This window comes from Callorhinus ursinus, unplaced genomic scaffold (assembly GCF_003265705.2).
Source record: "Callorhinus ursinus isolate GAN/ISIS: 27379988/994484 unplaced genomic scaffold, GSC_fseal_2.0 scaffold41, whole genome shotgun sequence".
Classification (NCBI taxonomy): Eukaryota; Metazoa; Chordata; class Mammalia; order Carnivora; family Otariidae; genus Callorhinus; species Callorhinus ursinus.
The window spans coordinates 12451332-12470206 of NW_027397103.1; the positions used below are offsets into that span (position 1 = coordinate 12451332).

Here is an 18875-nt window from a genome sequence, read left to right on the forward strand (position 1 = left end):
TTGTGGGCACATCTTATGTCTTGAGTAAGGATGTAGTTCCCTGGAAGGTTTGAAGTTCCTGACCTGGAGGCTCATTACGGAATTGAGAGAAATTCTAGCAGGATTTTACTTCCTGTGAGCACAAAGCGCTAGTAGCCTGGACAGAGACTACGTTCCACGCTTCTTCAGCGGCGTCCTGCTCGCCTGAGAGCTGAGGGGCACCACAGAAGCTTCTGTCTGCTCACTGCTCCTCTGTGTTTCCTTTCAAGGAATGCTCGTCCAATCTAACAGAGCTGTTCAGAGAGGCCTGTTTCACTGGCGTTTTTGGAGGCGACGTCAATCCGGAGTTTGACCACCTGTGCTCTGTGCAGGAGACCCCCGGGGCCCCTGGCTGGTTCCCGTTCCTGTGTGTGCAGTCCTCGCCGGCCAACTCGCCCTTCCTGGGCTACTTCTACCACGGCTCCGTGTACGTGTCCCGACGCGGCCCACAGGTGCCTACGGCCTCTCGCGGGCCCAGGCCTGACCGCCTCCATTCGAGATTTGGTTCTAGATTTCCGTTAGCAAGTTTATTTTGCGTTAAATATTTGAAAGAATTGGGCCTCACTGAAGAGAAATTGTTGATACTGCAGTTAATAGTGATCATCTGGGTTTGGGGAAGGAGTGCTGGGCTCCTGGGGTCTTGATTTTCTTTCTTGTACTTTCCCCTGATGTTGAAATTTTACAACTTTCTTCTTCTTCTTATTGAAGTGGAATTCCTGTAACATAAAATTAACCTCTAACCACTTTCAAGTGTATACCTCTGTGGCTTTTAGTCCACCTATTATTTTTGTAATTAAAAAGGTAAAACAAAAATTAAAAGAATTGTCTTTAGGGGCGCCTGGGTGGCTCAGTCGGTTAAGCGGCTGCCTTCGGCTCAGGTCATGATCCTGGAGTCCTGGGATCGAGTCCTGCATCGGGCTCCCTGCTCGGCGGAGAGCCTGCTTCTCTCTCTCTGCCTGCCTCTCTGCTTACTTGTGCTATCTCTCTGTCAAATAAATAAAATAAAATCTTTAAAAAAAAGAAGAAGAATTGTTTTTAGCAGATAATAGCTGCGAGTTAGTGGTAATCCTTCGCATTGATTTACAGTTCCCCTGGGCAGCACTCTTCCTTTGAGGTGAACCTGCATACTGACCTAAGAGACTTTTCAGACTTCGGTTATAAGCAAGGAGATCCGATCATGACTGTAGACAAGGCATATTTTACCATTCCGCAGGTAAGAATTTCAATTTTAAGATGCTAGGGGCCTTTGACATTTTTTTCCCATCCTGTTGTTAATTGAATTTCTGCACTTAAAAAGTCTCATCCTAAGTTCCTTATTTTTCTCCTGTGGAATTTCCAGGCACTCAACTCTTTATGGTCTGTGGATTTTATTTTAAACAGCCTCTCTTAAATTAGCCACTGATTTTGCTAAATCTCAGAGTGAACATAACAACCAAAAGACATTCTATCAATTTCCATAGACATAACTACGATTCTGCACTTCTGTTAGTTTAACAGCTGATTTCTAGTAAGCTATAAGTATATAGTTTAATATAATATTCCAGAACTTTGAAAATTATCTCAAGGCTGTGGAGTTTTATGTGATCTTCATTTTTTTTTTTTAAGTCCAAAATCATATATCTGTGGGAAGAAAACATGGGAGTCTAAACCATCTCTCTTCACTGTTCTAGGACTCCATTTTTATGGTTTTAACAAGAATCTGGTTGTCCTGAGGGAGAGAAAATTAAGTTGAATATAATCATGTTTCTGCAAAGTAAATGGAGCAGGGAGTTTTCTTTGTTTTTGTTAAATACGTCTCCTCAACCAGCGGCTTCCAGACTTTGATTAGCAAATGAACTACATAGTCTATTTATGGGTCATCTAGTCAGTGAATTCGTTCTTGAAACTAACCCAGCAGGAGGAGCAGGCTGCAGAAAGCAAATCTGTATGGGACGCTGACCTATATTTTCTGACTTGAAAAGAGGTCATAGCCCTGTTGGGATTTCCCCTTACCCTCAGGTGTCCCTGGCTGGGCAGTGCGCGCAGGACGCGCCAGTGGCATTCCTTCAGAATTTTGATGTTCGCTGCACTACTAATTTGGAAGTGTACCGAGAGCAAGATGGTATTATCAATGCGAAGATCAAGAATGGTGCGGTAGGAGGTATGGTACATTGGTTTGAGAAGAGAACGTGGGGCTCCTGGGTGGCTCATTCGGTGAAGAAACTGACTCTTGATTTCGGCTCAGGTCATGACCCCAGGGTCGTGGGATGGAGCCCTGCGTTGTTGTTGGGCTCTGCACTCAGCGGGGAGTCTGCTATCTCAGCCTCTCTCTCTGCCTTTGCCCCTCCCCATGTGTGCTCTCTCTCTCTCAAATGAATAAGAAATCTTAAAAAGAAAAAAAAAAAAAGAAAGGAATACAGACCTGAATGTCTACATAAACTGGGATCTCATGAGGATATAAATCACTTCTACTGGATTAACTTAAAATATTTGAACTGCCAATTGAGGAAGATGTTTTCTTCAGAAAAAGTCCAGTTCCATAGGGCAGCATGTTGCATGTTAGTTCTTCTTTACAAACGGAGGTAAAATTCACATAACATAAAATTAACTATGTTCAAGTGGACAGTTCAGTGACATTTAGTACCTTCACAGTAACTACCTGTGTAACTACCCCCTCTGTTTAGTTCCAGAACATTTTCCTTCCCCTAAAGGAGACCCTATACCCTGACCCCTATACCCTGACCGCTCACCCCCTTTCTGTCTCTATGGATTTGCTTTGTTCTGGGCTTTCCATATAAGAGGAATCCTATAATATATGGTCTTTGTGTCTGGCTTCTTTCACTTAGCATCATGTTTGCAAAGTTCATCCACGCCGTGGCATGGACCAGAACTCCGCTCCTTTTTGTGGCTGGGTCCTAGTCCATCCTATGAATAATTGTGCCACATATGTCATCCATTCATCCTTTGATGGGCATTTGGGTTGTTCCCGCATTTGGCAGCCGTGATCGTGCTGCTGTGAACGCTGGTGTGCACGTGTCTGTGTGGGCACACGTTTGCGTCTCTCTCTGCTGTCCACCCAGCAGTGGGGTTGCCAAGTCGCATGGTGATTTGACTTTCTGAGGGAGCACCAGACTGCTTCTAGAGCGAGCGCACCATCTTCCGTTCCCACTGGCAGTGGACCGCATGTTTGTTCCTATGGGAGAGTAGCTCTCCGGATCTCTGTCACTGACTGGAATCTCCTCCTCAGCCATTACCAGATGCCAAGGACAGTGGGATTCCCATGGCTGGCATTTGGGGAGTGGGAGAGAGGTCGGTAGCTGGCACACAGGCTGGGCGCAGTTACCATAGTTGCCTGATAAGCTTTCCCTTGAATAAGTAAACACGATCGTGTTGGGCTGTGTCGTCCTCGGGAGGCCAACTTCTGTATCTTTTCAGGCATCGTTACACCAAAAGTAACCTATGAGGAAGCAGCCGACCCAGACAAATTCATCACCAGGACAGGTATTTGAATTAACGCTTTCATATCACCTCTACAGAAATATGTAGGTCATTTCTTACGAATAATATGTAGTTATTTTTAGAGGGGGGAGGAAGATAGATTTTTATGAAGAATTTAAGGAGGTTCACAACACTTAGAGTTTTGTCTGCTCCACATTTGGTTTGTTCCTTATTCCGTCTTGCCTTGCTTCAGAGTGGTACCTGCGCCCTGGAGTCAATCCTCACAGCCCTGAGTTCTGTGGGCTCCAGGGTCCCTGCTAGTTTTCAGGGCCTGTGGACCTTTTCTGAAATGTTGTTCAGGGAGCCAGCATGGAGGCCTCTTGCTCTCTTTTCTCCTTCTTCTTCTTCTTTTTTTAAATAACTAAACTTTGCAGTTTTGATGCAGCCAAACAGGTTATTCAGAGTTTGGCTAATAGTACCAGGACTTTTGTTGTGCATGAAAGATATTTGTATTTCCTTACAGTGTGTTAAAATTCTCAAATGTATTCATTCATCAGATCTTAGCAAAGTACCTACAACATAGTAGTGAGCTAGACAGCAGGCCTCTGCTCCTATGGGGCTATGGGGCCGACATTCTGTAGTCCTTCATCTTTGACAAACATTTGACCGAGGCTGTGCTGTGTATCGAGCTATGAGCCTCATTCTGGGGGTATGGAAATGGAAGGAAAGGGCAGACTTCACCCAGGACATTGTGATGCTCTAGAGGAGGGGGCCAGTGCTGACTTGGTGGGGCCAATAATAGACTTGAATCCAAGGAGGGTTGTTAATTTATGAAAGTATTTTTTATTTGCAGAAACACTTTTAAGCAATGAATCAGCCTCCAGAAACGTAAATGTGGAAGAACATTATATTTTCAGATGGAATAATAATACAATCAGCGAAATAAATGTCACAATTATTAGAGCAAAAATTAATGCCCACCAGAAAGGTAACTTTGTTGAGGGCAGTGAGAATGTTTTCAGCTTAAAACATTTTTTTTTTCTTTCTTTACGATTCTCATAATTATTACACGTAAAACTAAGTCAGACTTGTTTCTTATTTGTATTTGTGATTTAATACAAAACATTTTTTTTCTTTTGCATGTCAAGATGTAATTATAAGGTAAAGAAAATAACACTATGGGGGATAATTTCTTTTCCTAGTGAAATGGTGCACATTATATTTTTATTTTGTTTTATTTCTAGGGAGCATGACACAGAGATTTACAGTAAAATTTTTAAGCTATAATAGTGGTGATGAAAAGGAATTTTCTGGGAATCCAGGTAAGACAGTGTATGTCAATTGCTGATCCTACAAACATATTTTAATTCAGTACTCTTGCGCTACAGTGATTGTAACTCACTCCAATTTTAGTTTGTGACTCTAACCTTTCTCTTTCTCTTTTGTGACACTGTATTCTTTTTCTGGTAACAACTTTTTTTTTTTTTTTTTTTTACCAGACATGTTGTAAGTGTAGTTGTAAATGCAAAACATTCTTTCTCTTTAGCTACTAGTCTTTTGAAAAAAAGATAATGCCGAATAATGTTGGCAAAATTAGCTTTTTTTTTTAAGAGATTTTATTTATTTATTTGAGAGAGAGAATGAGAGAGAGAGAGAGAGAGAGAGAGCATATGAGACGGGGGAGGGTCAGAGGGAGAAGCAGACTCGCTGCTGAGCAGGGAGCCTGATGTGGGACTCGATCCTGGGACTCCAGGATCATGACCTGAGCCGAAGGCAGTTGCTTAACCAACTGAGCCACCCAGGCACCCCAAATTAGCTTTTATAGAACTAAGAAGCTATAGATGATGGGTTCCTAACCTGGGGTTCTGTGGAGAGACTTCACAGGGACTGTGAACTTCCGGTCATGTTGTGCATTTTGTGATTATGTACAAATATAGCATCACCTGATTTGTTGTGTATTTGTTTGCTTCTTTAATTCACCATTGCCTCCTCAGCACCTGGAACAGTAGGGAGGACTGCACGTCCAAAATGCCAGCTGCTAGCCATGCAATGTGGCCAGTGGCATGTGTGGAAATGGTAGTATTTGGATATATTGAGTTGAATAAAACATATTTTTCAAATTAACTTCATCTACTTTTTCTCTCTTTTTTTAATGGGGCTACCAGAAAAAAAATTTTAAATGTCTAAAAAATTCTAAAAATGTGTCATATTTTAAAATCACATATGTGGTTTGCATTATATTTCTGTTGGGCAAAACTGACTTGGACCATAGTAGGTGTCCAGTAAATATATGTTGGATAAACTATCATTGTTTTTTAAAAACTTGTCCCTTCCTTTTACTACTCTTAACTAGGCAGTAAGTAACCATGAACGAACAACTTTTTAAAGTTAAAATAACTTTTTGGTTTGCGTGATTTTCAATATTTGTGTATGTTGATTTAATAATGCATGTTCCATTTTACCTATATATATATTTTTTCTTTTAAATGAAATTTTAGTGTACTTGTTAATGTGGAATTTTGGATTTTATGGTTGGATTTCAAAGCAGGCTCCTGGAATTTAAGGGTTTTCATTTCATTATTTAATTTCACAGGATTTCTGAGAAACACCATCAGAATATGTGAAAAATGTTGACGCTCTTGTCAAAAAAGAATAAATTGATTATGAGCCAGAACCAGTCAGTCCGTGAGATAGTTTGTGTATATACGGCCATCCATTCTCTAGCACTTTCCAAGGCAGGAAGGGTTTTAGGAGGAGTACACTACATGGGCCCGATTCTCAAGGAATTAATTCTTTTACTTGGAAAGACGGCACCAGGTCATAGAAACAACAGAGAACAATACAAGATAATTAATAAATGTGTGCTAGTCTCATGGACGGGCATTCTAGAACATCAGAGAAGTGGAATGTTGACCGTTCACCTACACTTCCCACCATTAAGGACCTGTGTGAAGTCTCTAGTTTGTGCAGGTTCTGATCTCAGTGCTGGAAGAAAAGCAGAGTGAGTCACAGTTCTGCCCTCGGCAAGTTTTCTATTCTGGGCTGTGTGGAGGAGATTGTACCTTGGAAAGCAGATAGCGCGGGCTGGGAACAGGAATAACCTGGGGTGGGGGCCAGGGAGGCAGCAAGGAACGGGAGGTGGGGGTGGGCAGGGATGAACCCTGGTTCAATTCCGGCTGGTTCAGGAATGCTGAGAAGTAACGTGGGAAACACAAGCACTAGGCGTGAACCCTGATTGCATCTCGGTTTGTACAAATGGCTCTAAAACATGTTTTTTGGGGACATGTGGAGATAGAGGTATGAACTGGATATACTTTGATTATTAGGAATTACTCATTTTCTCAGGAGAAATACTGGTATCATGGTTATGTAGAAGGATATCCTTCATTTCAGGAGTTGTATGTTAGAGCTTTTAGAGGTGAAGTGTCAAGTCTACAACTTATTTTCAAAAGGTCTCGCCCAAAATAAATATGTATGTATGTGCTTATGTAATACAGAGAAGACCAATCTGGCTGGAAATTCACGGCTGTTGATTTTGGGTGGTGTTCCTTTCAACCCTTGTGTACGTGTGAACATTTTCATAGTAAAAAAGTGGAAGCAGTAAGGCGCAGGCCAATAGGAGAGAACGGGAATAGGACCTGAATCGTCCCGGGGTGGGACTGATTTACCAGAGTGTCCCATCGAAAGGTTACTTTGGTGTAAGTCTCCTTTCAAAGCGCCTGGGACCAGTGGTAGTGATCACTCAGCAGTACTTAGTAACTGGCCTGCTTGGCGTTTGATTCCCCGGTGTGAGGGCCCTGGACGGACTCTTGCCTGCTCGTGCCTTTTCGGATTTTAATTTCAAAATTGATTTTAAAAAGTCGCACAGATATCTTTGTTAAAAAAAAAGCAAAAGAAGAGGAAAGAAGATGGTTTGTCTCAAGCGTATTCTGACAAAGCTTTGCCTGTGTGTTTCCTTTCTTTGCATATTCTTCTTTTATACTACTTGATGAGGAGGGGTTGCTATGTTAGGTTAACTTTAGCTACTTCTCATTATTGTGTTTGTCTAGGTTACCAACTTGGCAAGCCTGTTCGAGCTCTAAATCCCAACAGGTTGAATGAGACGACTTTACACCTTTGGCAATCGGGTAATCTGGTTTGGTGATATGATTCGCTCTTTGATAAACTAGAATTGGAAATGCTGCCTTATTTTGAATCTAATCAAGTAGTTAATCACTTTGAATTCTGGTTGGTTTATTTAGCCGGGGTGGGGGGAGAGTGGAGGAGATCATGCTTCCGCAACTTTCTTTGGTTTGGTTTTAAATTTAACATTATTTGCTCCTGAAGTGCTGGTTATTTGTAAGAGAGATTTAAACATGGGGTTGGCTGGGCGCCTGGGTGGCTCGGTCCAGTGCCAACTCTAGATTTCAGCTATGATCTCAAGGTCATATCTCAGGGTCATGAGTTGGAGCCCTGAGTCCAGCTCCGTGACTGGGGGGAGTCTGCTGGAGATTCTCTCTCCCTCTGCCCCTCCTCCTGCTCACGCTGGTGTGCTTTCTCTCTCTCTCCAATAAACAAAATCTTTAAATACGGGACTGGCTGGAGAGAGTCTCTTGTCATCGTTGCTTGTAGCCCAGGATGGTGCTAATTGGAAATTCGACCATAACTTTGTTCCAAACAATGGAAAATCTTTGCCTTGGTGGTGAGTGCCTGCATCTGCCAGAAGGCATTAACTTCCATGTTCAGAATAAACCATTGATCCTGGGCCAGGTATTCTGATATAGAAAGGCGCCTCTGTTCAGCTTTGAAAGGATTAGAGTAACAATGACCTCAGTTCTTGAGAAAATTGGAAACTTTATTTCTACTGATTGTTTTCTGTCTGTTTTCCAAGAAAAACTTTGAAGTAAATCTTTACTTTCATTTAGCAAAAATGGTAAGAGGATAATCTTTTTATTTTCTAGCTGGAAGGGGTTTGTGTGCATCGGCAACTTTCAAACCCATTTTATTTGGAGAAAATGCACTATCTGGATGTCTTTTAGAAGTTGCGATCCATGAAAACTGTACTCAGCTCAGGTGAGCGTATCATTGGCGAATCTGCCTGTGTTTTGAGTGGTTTGCTTAAAATGAATTCACCCCATGAAAACTAAAGACAACATGAATGTGAAAAATTGCAGTCTGCATAACACACTTGTGTAAAGTGGTAGTGGAAAAAATTACAGTTTCTTTAGAACTGATTCAGGGGCGCCTGGCTGGCTCAGTCAGTTAAGCGTCCGACTAATGATCTCAGCTCAGGTCTTGATCTCAGTGTTGTGAGTTTGAGCCCAGTGTTGGGCTCTATATTGGGTGTGGAGCCTACTTAAAAAAAAAAAAAAGAATTGAATCAGACATTGATAGAAGGGAAAATAGAGTTCTTTCTTGGGACTAGAGCCCTTTCATCCATATTTATGCAGTTAACTCTGCTAAAGTCTGTTAATCGTTGGAACCCAATACTCCTAGAAGCATAAAAAGGACAGGAGGCAGATATGATTGGTGTGAATAACACTGAAAGAATACATAAGCCTTGGGGCGCCTGGGTGGCTCAGTCGGTTAAGCATCTGCTTTGGCTCAGGTCATGATCTCAGGGTCCTAGAATCGAGTCCTGTGTTGGGCTCCCTGCTCAGTGGGGAGTCTGCTTCTCCCTCTGCTGCTCCCCCTGCTTGTGCTCTTGTTCTTTCTCTCTCAAATAAATAAATATAATCTTAAAAAAAAAATACATAAGCCTTGTTACATGGTGTATAAAGAACTTTGCACTTAATTGTCTGGGTGGCATTTGGAAGGTGTGTTTATGGATATGCATATACATTCTTTTATTTTTAAATTGAGGTGAAATTCATGTAAGATAATTAATCATTTTAAAGTAAATAGTTCGGTGACATTTAGTGCATTCATGATGTTATACAATGACTACCCCTATTTAGTTCCAAAACATTTTCATCTCTGCAGAAGAAAACCTGTACCCATTAACTATCCCTCCCCATTCCCCCCTCCCCCAGCCCCTGGCAACCACCGATCTGTGTTCTGTCTCTAGGGATTGACCTATTCTGGACATTTCATATAAATGGAACCCTACCATAGGTGACTTTTTGTGTCTGGCTTCTTCCACTCAGCTTAGTGTTTTCGAGGGTTATGCACACTGTCGCAGGTGTCAGTGCTTTGCTCCCTTGTGTGGCCAACTCCTGTTCCACTGTACGGCTCTACCGCATCTTGTTTATCTGTCCATCCATTAACGGACGTTTGAGTTGTTTCCAGCTTGGGCTGTTGAACAACGCTGCCATGAACGTTCATGTGCCAGTTTTGGTTTGAGTCCCTGCTTTCAGTGATTTTGGGCATATGCCCAGGAGTGGAATTGCTGGGTTATATAGTAATTAGATGTTTACTTTTTTGAGGAACGACCACATCATTTTCAGTGGCTGCACCATTTTATATTCCTACCAGGAATGTGAGACAGTTCCAATTTGTCCACATCCTCCCAACACTGGTTAGTTTCTGTTGTTTTGATAGTTGCCGTCCCAGTAGGTGTGAAGTGGTATCTTGTTGTGGTTTTTAATTGCATCCATTCTTACACCCATTTCATCTATAACACATCCTGGGTAGCATGGTTCTTTGGGGAGCTGAGAAAAGATGGGGAGGCACTAAGCCGGGAAGTAGACTGTAGGTGTAAGTTACTAGCAGAACTCTTGGTCGTGGGGAATAAGGCTGGAATCTGCAGCGTCTCTCCCCTGAAGTTTATAAGATTTGTACCTGCCAATGACATCACCAGAAAGGAGGGATGCTAAGTTTCAGGGTTTTTTTTGTTTTTGTTTAAGAGAGGGAGAAGGAGAGAGAGAATCCCATGCAGGCTGCACACCTAGTGTGGGGCACAGCGCAGGGCTCGATCTCACGACCCTGAGATCACGACCTGAGCCAAAATCAAGAGTCAGATGCTCAACCGACTGAGCCACCCAGAAGCCCGCTAAGTTCTGATTTTTGATCTTCACTTAATCTTCTGGCTCAAAATTCTAGCTAAAATATTTAGGTTCCTTTTGCTCTCAGATCCCTCTGGCCTGTAAATTTATCCTGGTAACTTGGAATGTGATCTACGCACCTTCCAAGTTTTATAACACTCAATGGAGCCTGTAAACTACATGATACCAACATAAATTACTAATATTTAAAATCCAAAGTAAACGATTGCTTCTGTATGTCTTACCCTGGCAGCTCAGGTCCATCCTGGACGGGCAGATGCCCAGCCAGCTTTTAATGCCACTCTCTCTGGCAGATTTTAGTTAGGCTCCCTAACTAAAGGGAGTTAGTTTAAGAGTTAGCAACTAGCTAACTAGTTGCCAAGTTAGTCCTAGGCAAGCACAACCTGGAAAGGACTTCAGGATGAGAGCCACTGGCCATGTGCTGAGAAATGTCTTACTCTCTTGCAGGGAGAATGCTGTCAAGCGACTTGACTCATTAATACAAGCAACTCATGTTGCAATGAGAGGCAACTCTGATTACAACCATCCTAGTGACGACTGGCTTGAAATAATCCGTAAGTCACAGCTGCGGACGTGTGCGCGTGTAACTTGCTGCTAGGAGTGCACGGCACTGGCCGTGCGTGGGAGCCCACGGGATGGGTCTTCCTCCTTCGCTGTGGCTCAACTGACGTTTGTTTAGAGGTTAGCTCTCTGGGCAGCAGGCTCTTCACATCCTTTACCTCTTCTTCATGATGCCTTTGTGGGTTTTTTGTGCTTTTTTTTTTTTTTTTTTAAGAGGAAATCCACATGAGGTTCAGATTGCCCAGTTGTTTTATGAGCTAACAGCCTTTGTAAAAGGAGGTTTAAATGAAGACTGAAGATTTTCAGTGCATTTCAGTTTGCTTTGCTGTTTTCGTTTGCCAGGAATATAGGCAATCGAGACCGGACTTTGTAATTTATAAAAGCAATGTTGTTAATTTAAAATAAGGTGATTGAAAAGATGATGCTGAGTGAAAGAAGCCAGACAGACATGACCCCGAACTGTACGGTGCCATGTGTACAAAAGGCCCAGATGGGGCAGATCTGTCACCACAGAGAGCAGACGGGTGGTTGCCAGGGGCTGGCGCAGGTGGGAGCAAGTGAGGAGTGACCGCTGATGGATACAGGGTTTCTTTCTGGGGCAGCAAAAATGGAATTTGGTGATGGCTGCGTAGCTCTGAATATACTAAAAACCACTGAATTGTACACTTTAACTGGGTGAATTGTATGGTGTGTGAATTGTCTCTCAGGACAGCGGTTATAGCAGAAAGAAGTGCAGGGGTAGCAGATAAGGGTAGCAGGCCCCACCCAGGCCAGGTAGAAAGGCTGGAGGTCTGGGCCTTTGGGCGGAGGCATTTGCAGCGTCGGGCTGGCAGAGGATCGAGCGCGAGGAGGTAGGGTGCGCGTGGCCCGGATAGTAGCCATGAGCCATACTTCCTTGCCACAGCAGGCCTGGGGTCACCTTCCAATCTAAAACGTCCGTCTGGCCGCCACTGAGCTGCCGCTCACTCAGCTCGTCAGGGCAAAGCTCAAGGGCTCAGTGGGTCGTGGTGGAGCTGGAACCCAGACCCAGGCTTCCAGCCTCTTTGCTGGCTCCCCGGCTGGCAAGTAAGGGGAGTCTTGACTGTGGAAATGTGCCAACAGGAGAGCTTCTGCTAGGGCTCTGATTAATGGCATTGTCTTTTGTGGCCAGAAAGAGAGAATTGGCTCGACAGCATCTGCTGTCCTAAGTCCCCTCCTGTCACTGAGGATCCTGCTGTGCCCCTCCCTTCTGCCCGGCTGGTGGTAAGCAGCTTTTTGGATCCTGCTTTCCGTACCACCTCTGGTCACTTCCGCTCAGCAGCCTGGAATTCACACAGAGGACCATCCAGACACGTGCCTGTGCTCTCCTCACCCCTTGTGATTTGGTTTGGATCATTACGACACCCAGGTCCCCTGCCCTCTTGGGGCGGTGAGGGATCATGTAATACGTCTGTGGGCCGGAAGCACCCCATATCACTCTCTGACTTTGGGAGGGGTCCTGGGGGCCATGGGGCTCTCAGGCTGTGATTCACCGATCCTCTTGTGCCCCGCGCTCAAGTCACTAGGCCCAGAGTTAGATCCTCATTTGGAGACAGAAACCAGAGGTTGGGGCTTGTCAACCCCTGGGCTTTGCCACAAGGCCAGCTGGATGGGCTGTGGCATGCTCGACGGATGGAGGGAAGGAGTCAGTAAAGTACCTGAGAAGTAGAAAGAATGGGAGGTTTCAAGACGGAGAACCCAAGGTGGTTATGTAGGAAGTCTGAGGTGATGACATCTTGCTGCCTTTGAGGTGAAAGCACTTGGCTTCAATGTTGTCTCTAAGCCAAAATCAACCCTGATCCTGGTTGATAAACAGAAGAGATGTCGAACGTGTGCATCGAGGAGGAGGAAGTTGGAAGTCATAAGCTGTCACCAACTTTCAAGTCCCTCCAGTGTCCCCTCACAACTTGCCACCCGCCTCCTGTCGTTATTCATTTCTTAGTCAGTTGTATTCTCTTCCATTGTGTTACCCTATTGCTCCTTCACTGTTTAGTCCATCCTAACTACAGTCGTTCGCATGGATTGTGAATGTCTTAGACGGCTTGTACTAGAACAGCAAGAGCATGGACTCAGCCTCATGGTATTTTACTGCAGTTGGATGGTATTTCTGCTAAAACTCTGGGGGAGCTTGGGGCTTGGGAACTGAATCAGGATGTCTGGTTTTATTATGTGGGTCTGGGATTTTAAAGTTCTGGTGACTGACTGAACAGACAAGGAGACATTTTGAGCACAAGCGCTAGCACAGGCTTGGGGTGATGATACCGAGGGCCTGTTAGAGACGAGAGATGCCTTCATGTGATTCCTGTCTCATAACAGTTCCCAGTTTTTCCCCTGTATCATGGCACTGTAGGAAAACTGTTATCATTTTTTCCAAACTTGGTATTTCTATAGGTGCAGATGCCCCTGACACAGGTGCAGACCCTCCTGTCAGTGTGAATGGCATCTGCGTGGATATTCCTGCCCGACTGCATATACGCATCCTCATCTCAGATGCTGGTGCAGTGGAAGGGATTACTCAGCAGGAGATAGTTGGCATAGAGACAAGGTATGATTGCATCTGGGGTAAGTGTAGTTTAGAGAGAGTCAGTAAAGTTGCTGGTGCTCCAAAGAATAGGGAAATGCTAATGTGCAATCTGATTATTTATGAATTGCAGTTATTAGCAACATGATTATGTGTATAAATGAAATATGTTATCAACTATGTGTATAATGGTAACTTGTTCTCACAGGTGTTTATAAAGCTGTGTGTAAGGGATTCTGCACGGACTCTTGGGGTACAAAGATGAAATCCGGGGGGGGAATATAATAATCCATGCATACTGAGTAGGGAATACTGTGGGGAGGCGTTTCCCCAAGGGGAGGCTGGGGTGCAGTTGCCAGAAAAAGGGGATGGGGTGCTGGATAGGCAGAAACAACAGATGTTAACCACCAAACAGCTGGTAGCCCTCTTCTGAGAGTGATGTGGTGTGTGCGTACATGATGCATATAGAGCGCCTTTGTACTCTGTCCAGCACCTGGAAAACCCTCCAAGATGGCTAGCTGTTGCTGTTCTTCTTGTTATATTGTTCATTTTTGTAGCAGGGTGACCGGCCTGTGAGGTTCCCCATGCTACTCTCCCTCCTTGTGCATATGTCCAAAGGGGGAAAAAGCATTAGTAGAATTTGAAGCTTCTTTAAGAGAATCCCAGTTTATATTGCTGCTGTTGGTTCCCTCAGGCTCTTAACAGACTAGAAACGATTGGTGGATGTGTTACCTGCATAATCTTTTCCTCCCAGGTTCTCTACGGTGAACTGGCAATTCCAGTGTGGGCTTACTTGTGAGGATAAGGCCGACCTTTTTCCTGTCAGTGCATCTGTCCAGTTTATTAAGATACCTGCACGGTTACCCCGTCCACTGACAAGGTAATCCAGTTGACAACCTAGTTACCATTATTAGGAAGCAGAAAAACAGTTGCTTGAAAAGAAGAAGTTTATTTCTTTAATCAAGTTTGACACATTTCATCAAGAGCGTGCTTTGTTGTGCCTATTATAATCTTCTAAAATGTTTCCTAGATTCCAGATCAATTTTACGGAGTATGACTGTAACAGAAATGAGGTGTGTTGGCCGCAACTTCTGTATCCATTGACCCGGTATTATCAAGGTGGGTAAAGCAGATTTCTGGAAGGGTTATCATTATGTTTTGCCTATTAAAGTATTTTTTAAAAATATATGTCACAGAAAACTTAAAACACATAGAAAGAGTTTTAAATGATTTACTAATAAGGTTGCCACTTAGGAGTGATCACTATTACTGTTTTGGTTTATTTCTACCTAATTGCCAAAATAGTTAAGAAATAAGAATTGTGCTTCATTTGGTTCATTTTCTTGCAGGTGAGGCTTATTCTCAGTGCGTGGCCAAGAGCTTACTGTTGGTATCCTTCTTGGTATTAGCTGCATTCCTCAGTAACCCCTGGACCAGAACACGCAAAGCTTGAAATTCATCTACCACCTGACTTCTCACAGACCACAGACTTTTGCTTCAGTGACTTGTCGTACTCCTGTGTGCCTGTCTGTAAAATTGTAATAAATGCAGTGCTTTATTTTTGTAAAATTTTTTTAATTAATTTTACTGTGAATTTAATTCACATATGTAACTATCCGGATGTGCAGAGCAGTTCAGAATAGACATTCTCATCGTTGGATGAGACTGAGCAAAATGCACAAGAGGGTCAACTGTGTAAATAAATGTTACTAGAAGCTTTCGTGTATCACAAGTTACTAAAGTCACAGGAGTTTTGGTCCACGTATGTTATTCTTATCTTAGAAAGTTAGTATTTTCTTCAAATTATGTATTTCCGATGAATTGTTTGGTTAATTTCCTCTATTTCAAAGAAAGAATTAGTAATTCTTAAAGCCTTAAAAACGTGTATGCTATAAAGTTTATGTATTATTTTGTATATATACACAAAATAAATTGATGAGGGAAGGTGTGGAGGCGAGGGAGGGCAAGTATATGGGGAGGAGAGAGAGTAAAACAAGACCAGGAGGGGAAGCCAGCACAAGTATGATTACGTACAGGAATCAGAGACCCCGGATTTAAAATAAGCCGATTTTCGGTGAAGGATAGTTTTTCCTAGTTGAGGCTTGAGAGATTTTCCTCCTGTGGCTCCTTACGAGGGGACACATGGCATGATGCGGGGGGGGGGGGGGGTGGGGGATGGATGTCTTCAACCATAGCCCAATCTTGGCCACATGGCAAATCTCTGCATTTTCTCTGTGGCCCAGACATATTTAGTCATGTTTCAGATGGATTTGGACACGGTCAGTAAACCTAATTTTGAGAAGTGACCATCTTCCCTTTCACACTCTGATGGAATTCCTGGGGCCTCCTGACTTCCCGGACACAACCAATGTGTTGTTGCATTTTCCAGTGCAAATCTGTAAGCCCAGTTCCATTTTTTACTTGTTCATATTAAGCGTGTAACTAACGACATAAAGAAGTTTCTCCCTCAATTACCTCTATAGGTACTGCATTGAGAAATACTGGATTCCTCCCCTTCTGTTTCTCTTTTTCTTTGATTTGGATCTCTATGGTCCAAGTGATTACACCCTATAGAAGGAGTAAAACAATTGTCCTTTGTCAAAGAAAAGGAAATACCCACTGATCAATTAATTGTAGTAATTCGGAAAGTCTTTCTAGGGCAGTTAATATAACTAGCTCTGGAAAGTTAATTTAAAATTTTCAAATGACAGGAAATTGAGCCCGATTTTGTGGGCTTTGTTAGGATGACTTTTGTAGTTAAGAGGGGAAAAGCTCATTTTGGCAGAGGAATGGGATCTGAGGGACCTGCTATATGGTTTTAACTTTTCTAAGTTTATACATTGATGTATGCATTTGAGAACTATTTATTGAGTGGCTACTACATGCTGGGCCCTGGAGATACCAAGGCAATGTCCTTTGTCTAGCAGCGCTTACATTCTAGTGGGGGAAAATTGGCAATAAATAGAGACAAGATAATTTCAGACAGTGGTAGGTGTGATGAAGGAAATAAAACGGGGGTGGGGTGGGAGATTACCTTAACTAGGGGCCTGCGACGGCCTCAGAGGGCAGGGACATTTGAGCTGAGACTCCAAGGAGCCAGCTTTGAGAAGGTCTAGGAGAGGGGTGTTCTGGGCAGAGGGAGGAATCGCCAAGTTCAAGCACCCCGACCTGGGAAGATAAAGAAGGCAGGCGCGGCTGGAGCAAAGGGAGTCCAGGGCAGGCGATGGAGACGAGGGCTTCGGGGAAGGAGCGGGTCAGGGCCTGTGGGGTCCTGCTGGCCAAGGTAAGAAGTTTGGATTGTACTGGGAAAGCAGTGGGAGAAACCAGAAGATCTGAAGTGGGCTGCGTGAGATTTGCGTCCTGTGTCAGAGGTGACTGGAGCTGCCGTGTGGAGGATCTGCAGAGGCAAACGTGGCCAGCGGGGCGACAGTGCCGGCACCCGACCCCGCTGTCTGGTCTGCACGGGGGACAGGACCCGAGAGAAGGGCCCGCGGCAGGAGCCAGCCGCAAACACACGATTTGGTGTAATGCCGTCGGTGTGAAACGTCCTGAATAGGCAGATCTGCGAGACGAGGTTGTTCGAGGTTGCCCGGAGCTGGGGACTGACGGCGCTGAGCAAGTGGAATCCTTTTCGGGTTGACGGAAATATTCTAAAAGTGGATCGTGATGATGGTTGCACAACCACTCTGTAACTTTACTAAAAACCACAGAATTGTATACCCTAAACTGGTGAACTTTATGGCACAAACTCAATAAAATTCATTTTCAAAACGTCTAAAGAGCTGAGCGAGCATCAGTCTTCCGCCGGAGCCTCAGCCATCGGCCGCCGGGTTTGTGCGGGTTGGCCCCGCCGGCGCCGCCGCCGCCGCCGCCGGCCGCAACTCCGGGCGCCCATTGGTCGGCCGGCGCGGAGGGGGGCGGGCACACCCGGGGGGCGGAACCGGAACCGGCTGTAGCGGGGGGCGGGGTTTCGCGCGCGCCGTGGCTGCAGCGGCCGGAGCGGGGCCGCGGTGGCGGGACCGGGGGCGGCCGCTGCATCCCGGAGCCCCATGGTGCGCGGCGGCGGCCAGGCCGCAGGAGGAGCCCGAGGCCCCGGCCGCCCCGGCTGACCGCGCGGACCCGAGCGGCCCGGAGCCGCCGCCGCCTGTCCGGCCCCGCCGGGGCGCGGGCTGGCCCGCCATGGGGTCCCTGTTCCGGAGCGAGACCATGTGCCTGGCGCAGCTGTTCCTGCAGTCCGGCACGGCCTACGAGTGCCTCAGCGCCCTGGGCGAGAAGGGCCTGGTCCAGTTCCGAGACGTGAGTGTCGCCCAGGAGACGCGGGCCGCACCTGCCCGCCCAGCGCCGCAGCCCGCCTTTCGCTTTCTCTCGGGCCTCCCTTCCGCGGGCTCCTGGGCAGCGGCGCGCCGCTGTCCCCATTTCACGGGCAGGGAAGCTGGGGCCCGGCTTACTGGCCAGAGCTTCCGCAGAGCGGGGCCCGAGCCCCGGGTCGCCGGGCGTCTGGTCGGCGGCGGCTTTGGCCGGGTTAGTTAGGAACGCTCTGGGTAGTCTTCATCAACTTAGGGGAGTGCCATCAGATGCTCCGGAGCGCCGACTCTGTGCCAGGCCCTGGGCTGGCCGGGGGAAGAACGAATCTCATGAGGCCTTTTGGAGACCTTTTGGAACTAATGGGGGTGGCGGGGACAAATACCAAGCAAGTAAACACGTAAACATAATGTTTGCTGTGAGGGTAATGAAACGGGGATGATGGGATGGTGACTCGAAGTCGGGATGGTCAAGGAGGGCCCCAATGAGGAGGTGACGTTTGAGCCAAGATGAGGCCTGAATGGAAAGAGCTGGCCCTGGAAGATCTGGGGGGACAGGGTCCCGGATGGAGGGAACAGAAGGAGCCCAGAACCTGAATTGGGAATGAACTGGGTGTAAGCGCCTTGAGGGGAAGGGGTTTTCCTTGGTTTTGTTCACTGATGTGTGATGTGCATACCACTGCCTACTAAGGAGTGGGAACTGTCTTCCCAACAAGTAATGATAAACACTTGTTTATGTATCTGTTTACTTTTTTATTATTTGTTTACACCATGGACTGTCAACCTCCAGGGCCAGGGGCCTCTCCTGACTTGTTCACTCCTGATTCCCCAAGACTTAGCACAGTCCCTGGCATTTGTGGGCATTAGTAGGCAGCATTTGCTGAATGAAGGAGCAAGCCTTTATTGAGTGCTTGCTCTGTTCCAGATAGTGTTTTTCATGCTGGTGTCTCAGTGGTAAGCAAGGTGGACAAGGTCCTTATGTTCTTGCTGCTTACAGCCTGGGAGGAGACAGATAAACAGGCTTTGTGAACTGGAATTGTGAAGTGCTGTGAAGGG

The 18875-nt window shown here is 45.4% G+C and overlaps 2 protein-coding genes across 4 annotated transcripts in view; both read left to right on the forward strand.

Annotated features, from left to right (window-relative positions):
* TCTN2 (tectonic family member 2) overlaps positions 1-15087 on the forward strand; it is a 22814-nt gene extending 7727 nt beyond the window's left edge. For 2 of the 3 annotated variants that reach the window (XM_025889837.1, XM_073881273.1), the window contains 13 exons: positions 249-445; positions 1105-1231; positions 2017-2158; positions 3433-3498; positions 4289-4423; positions 4680-4757; positions 7485-7562; positions 8376-8487; positions 10866-10972; positions 13389-13542; positions 14273-14398; positions 14549-14637; positions 14868-15087. In XM_025889837.1, coding sequence (XP_025745622.1) covers positions 249-445; positions 1105-1231; positions 2017-2158; positions 3433-3498; positions 4289-4423; positions 4680-4757; positions 7485-7562; positions 8376-8487; positions 10866-10972; positions 13389-13542; positions 14273-14398; positions 14549-14637; positions 14868-14971 — 1515 coding nt within the window. In that variant the 3' untranslated portion in view covers positions 14972-15087. The remainder of the gene's footprint in view (positions 1-248; positions 446-1104; positions 1232-2016; positions 2159-3432; positions 3499-4288; positions 4424-4679; positions 4758-7484; positions 7563-8375; positions 8488-10865; positions 10973-13388; positions 13543-14272; positions 14399-14548; positions 14638-14867) is intronic. The other variant, XM_025889839.1, reaches the window with a different exon arrangement.
* Positions 15088-17509: 2422 nt separating this feature from the next.
* The window catches only part of ATP6V0A2 (ATPase H+ transporting V0 subunit a2), a 41328-nt gene continuing 39962 nt past the window's right edge, over positions 17510-18875 (forward strand). The window contains exon 1 of the mRNA XM_025889716.2: positions 17510-17814. Coding sequence (XP_025745501.1) covers positions 17698-17814 — 117 coding nt within the window. The 5' untranslated portion in view covers positions 17510-17697. The remainder of the gene's footprint in view (positions 17815-18875) is intronic.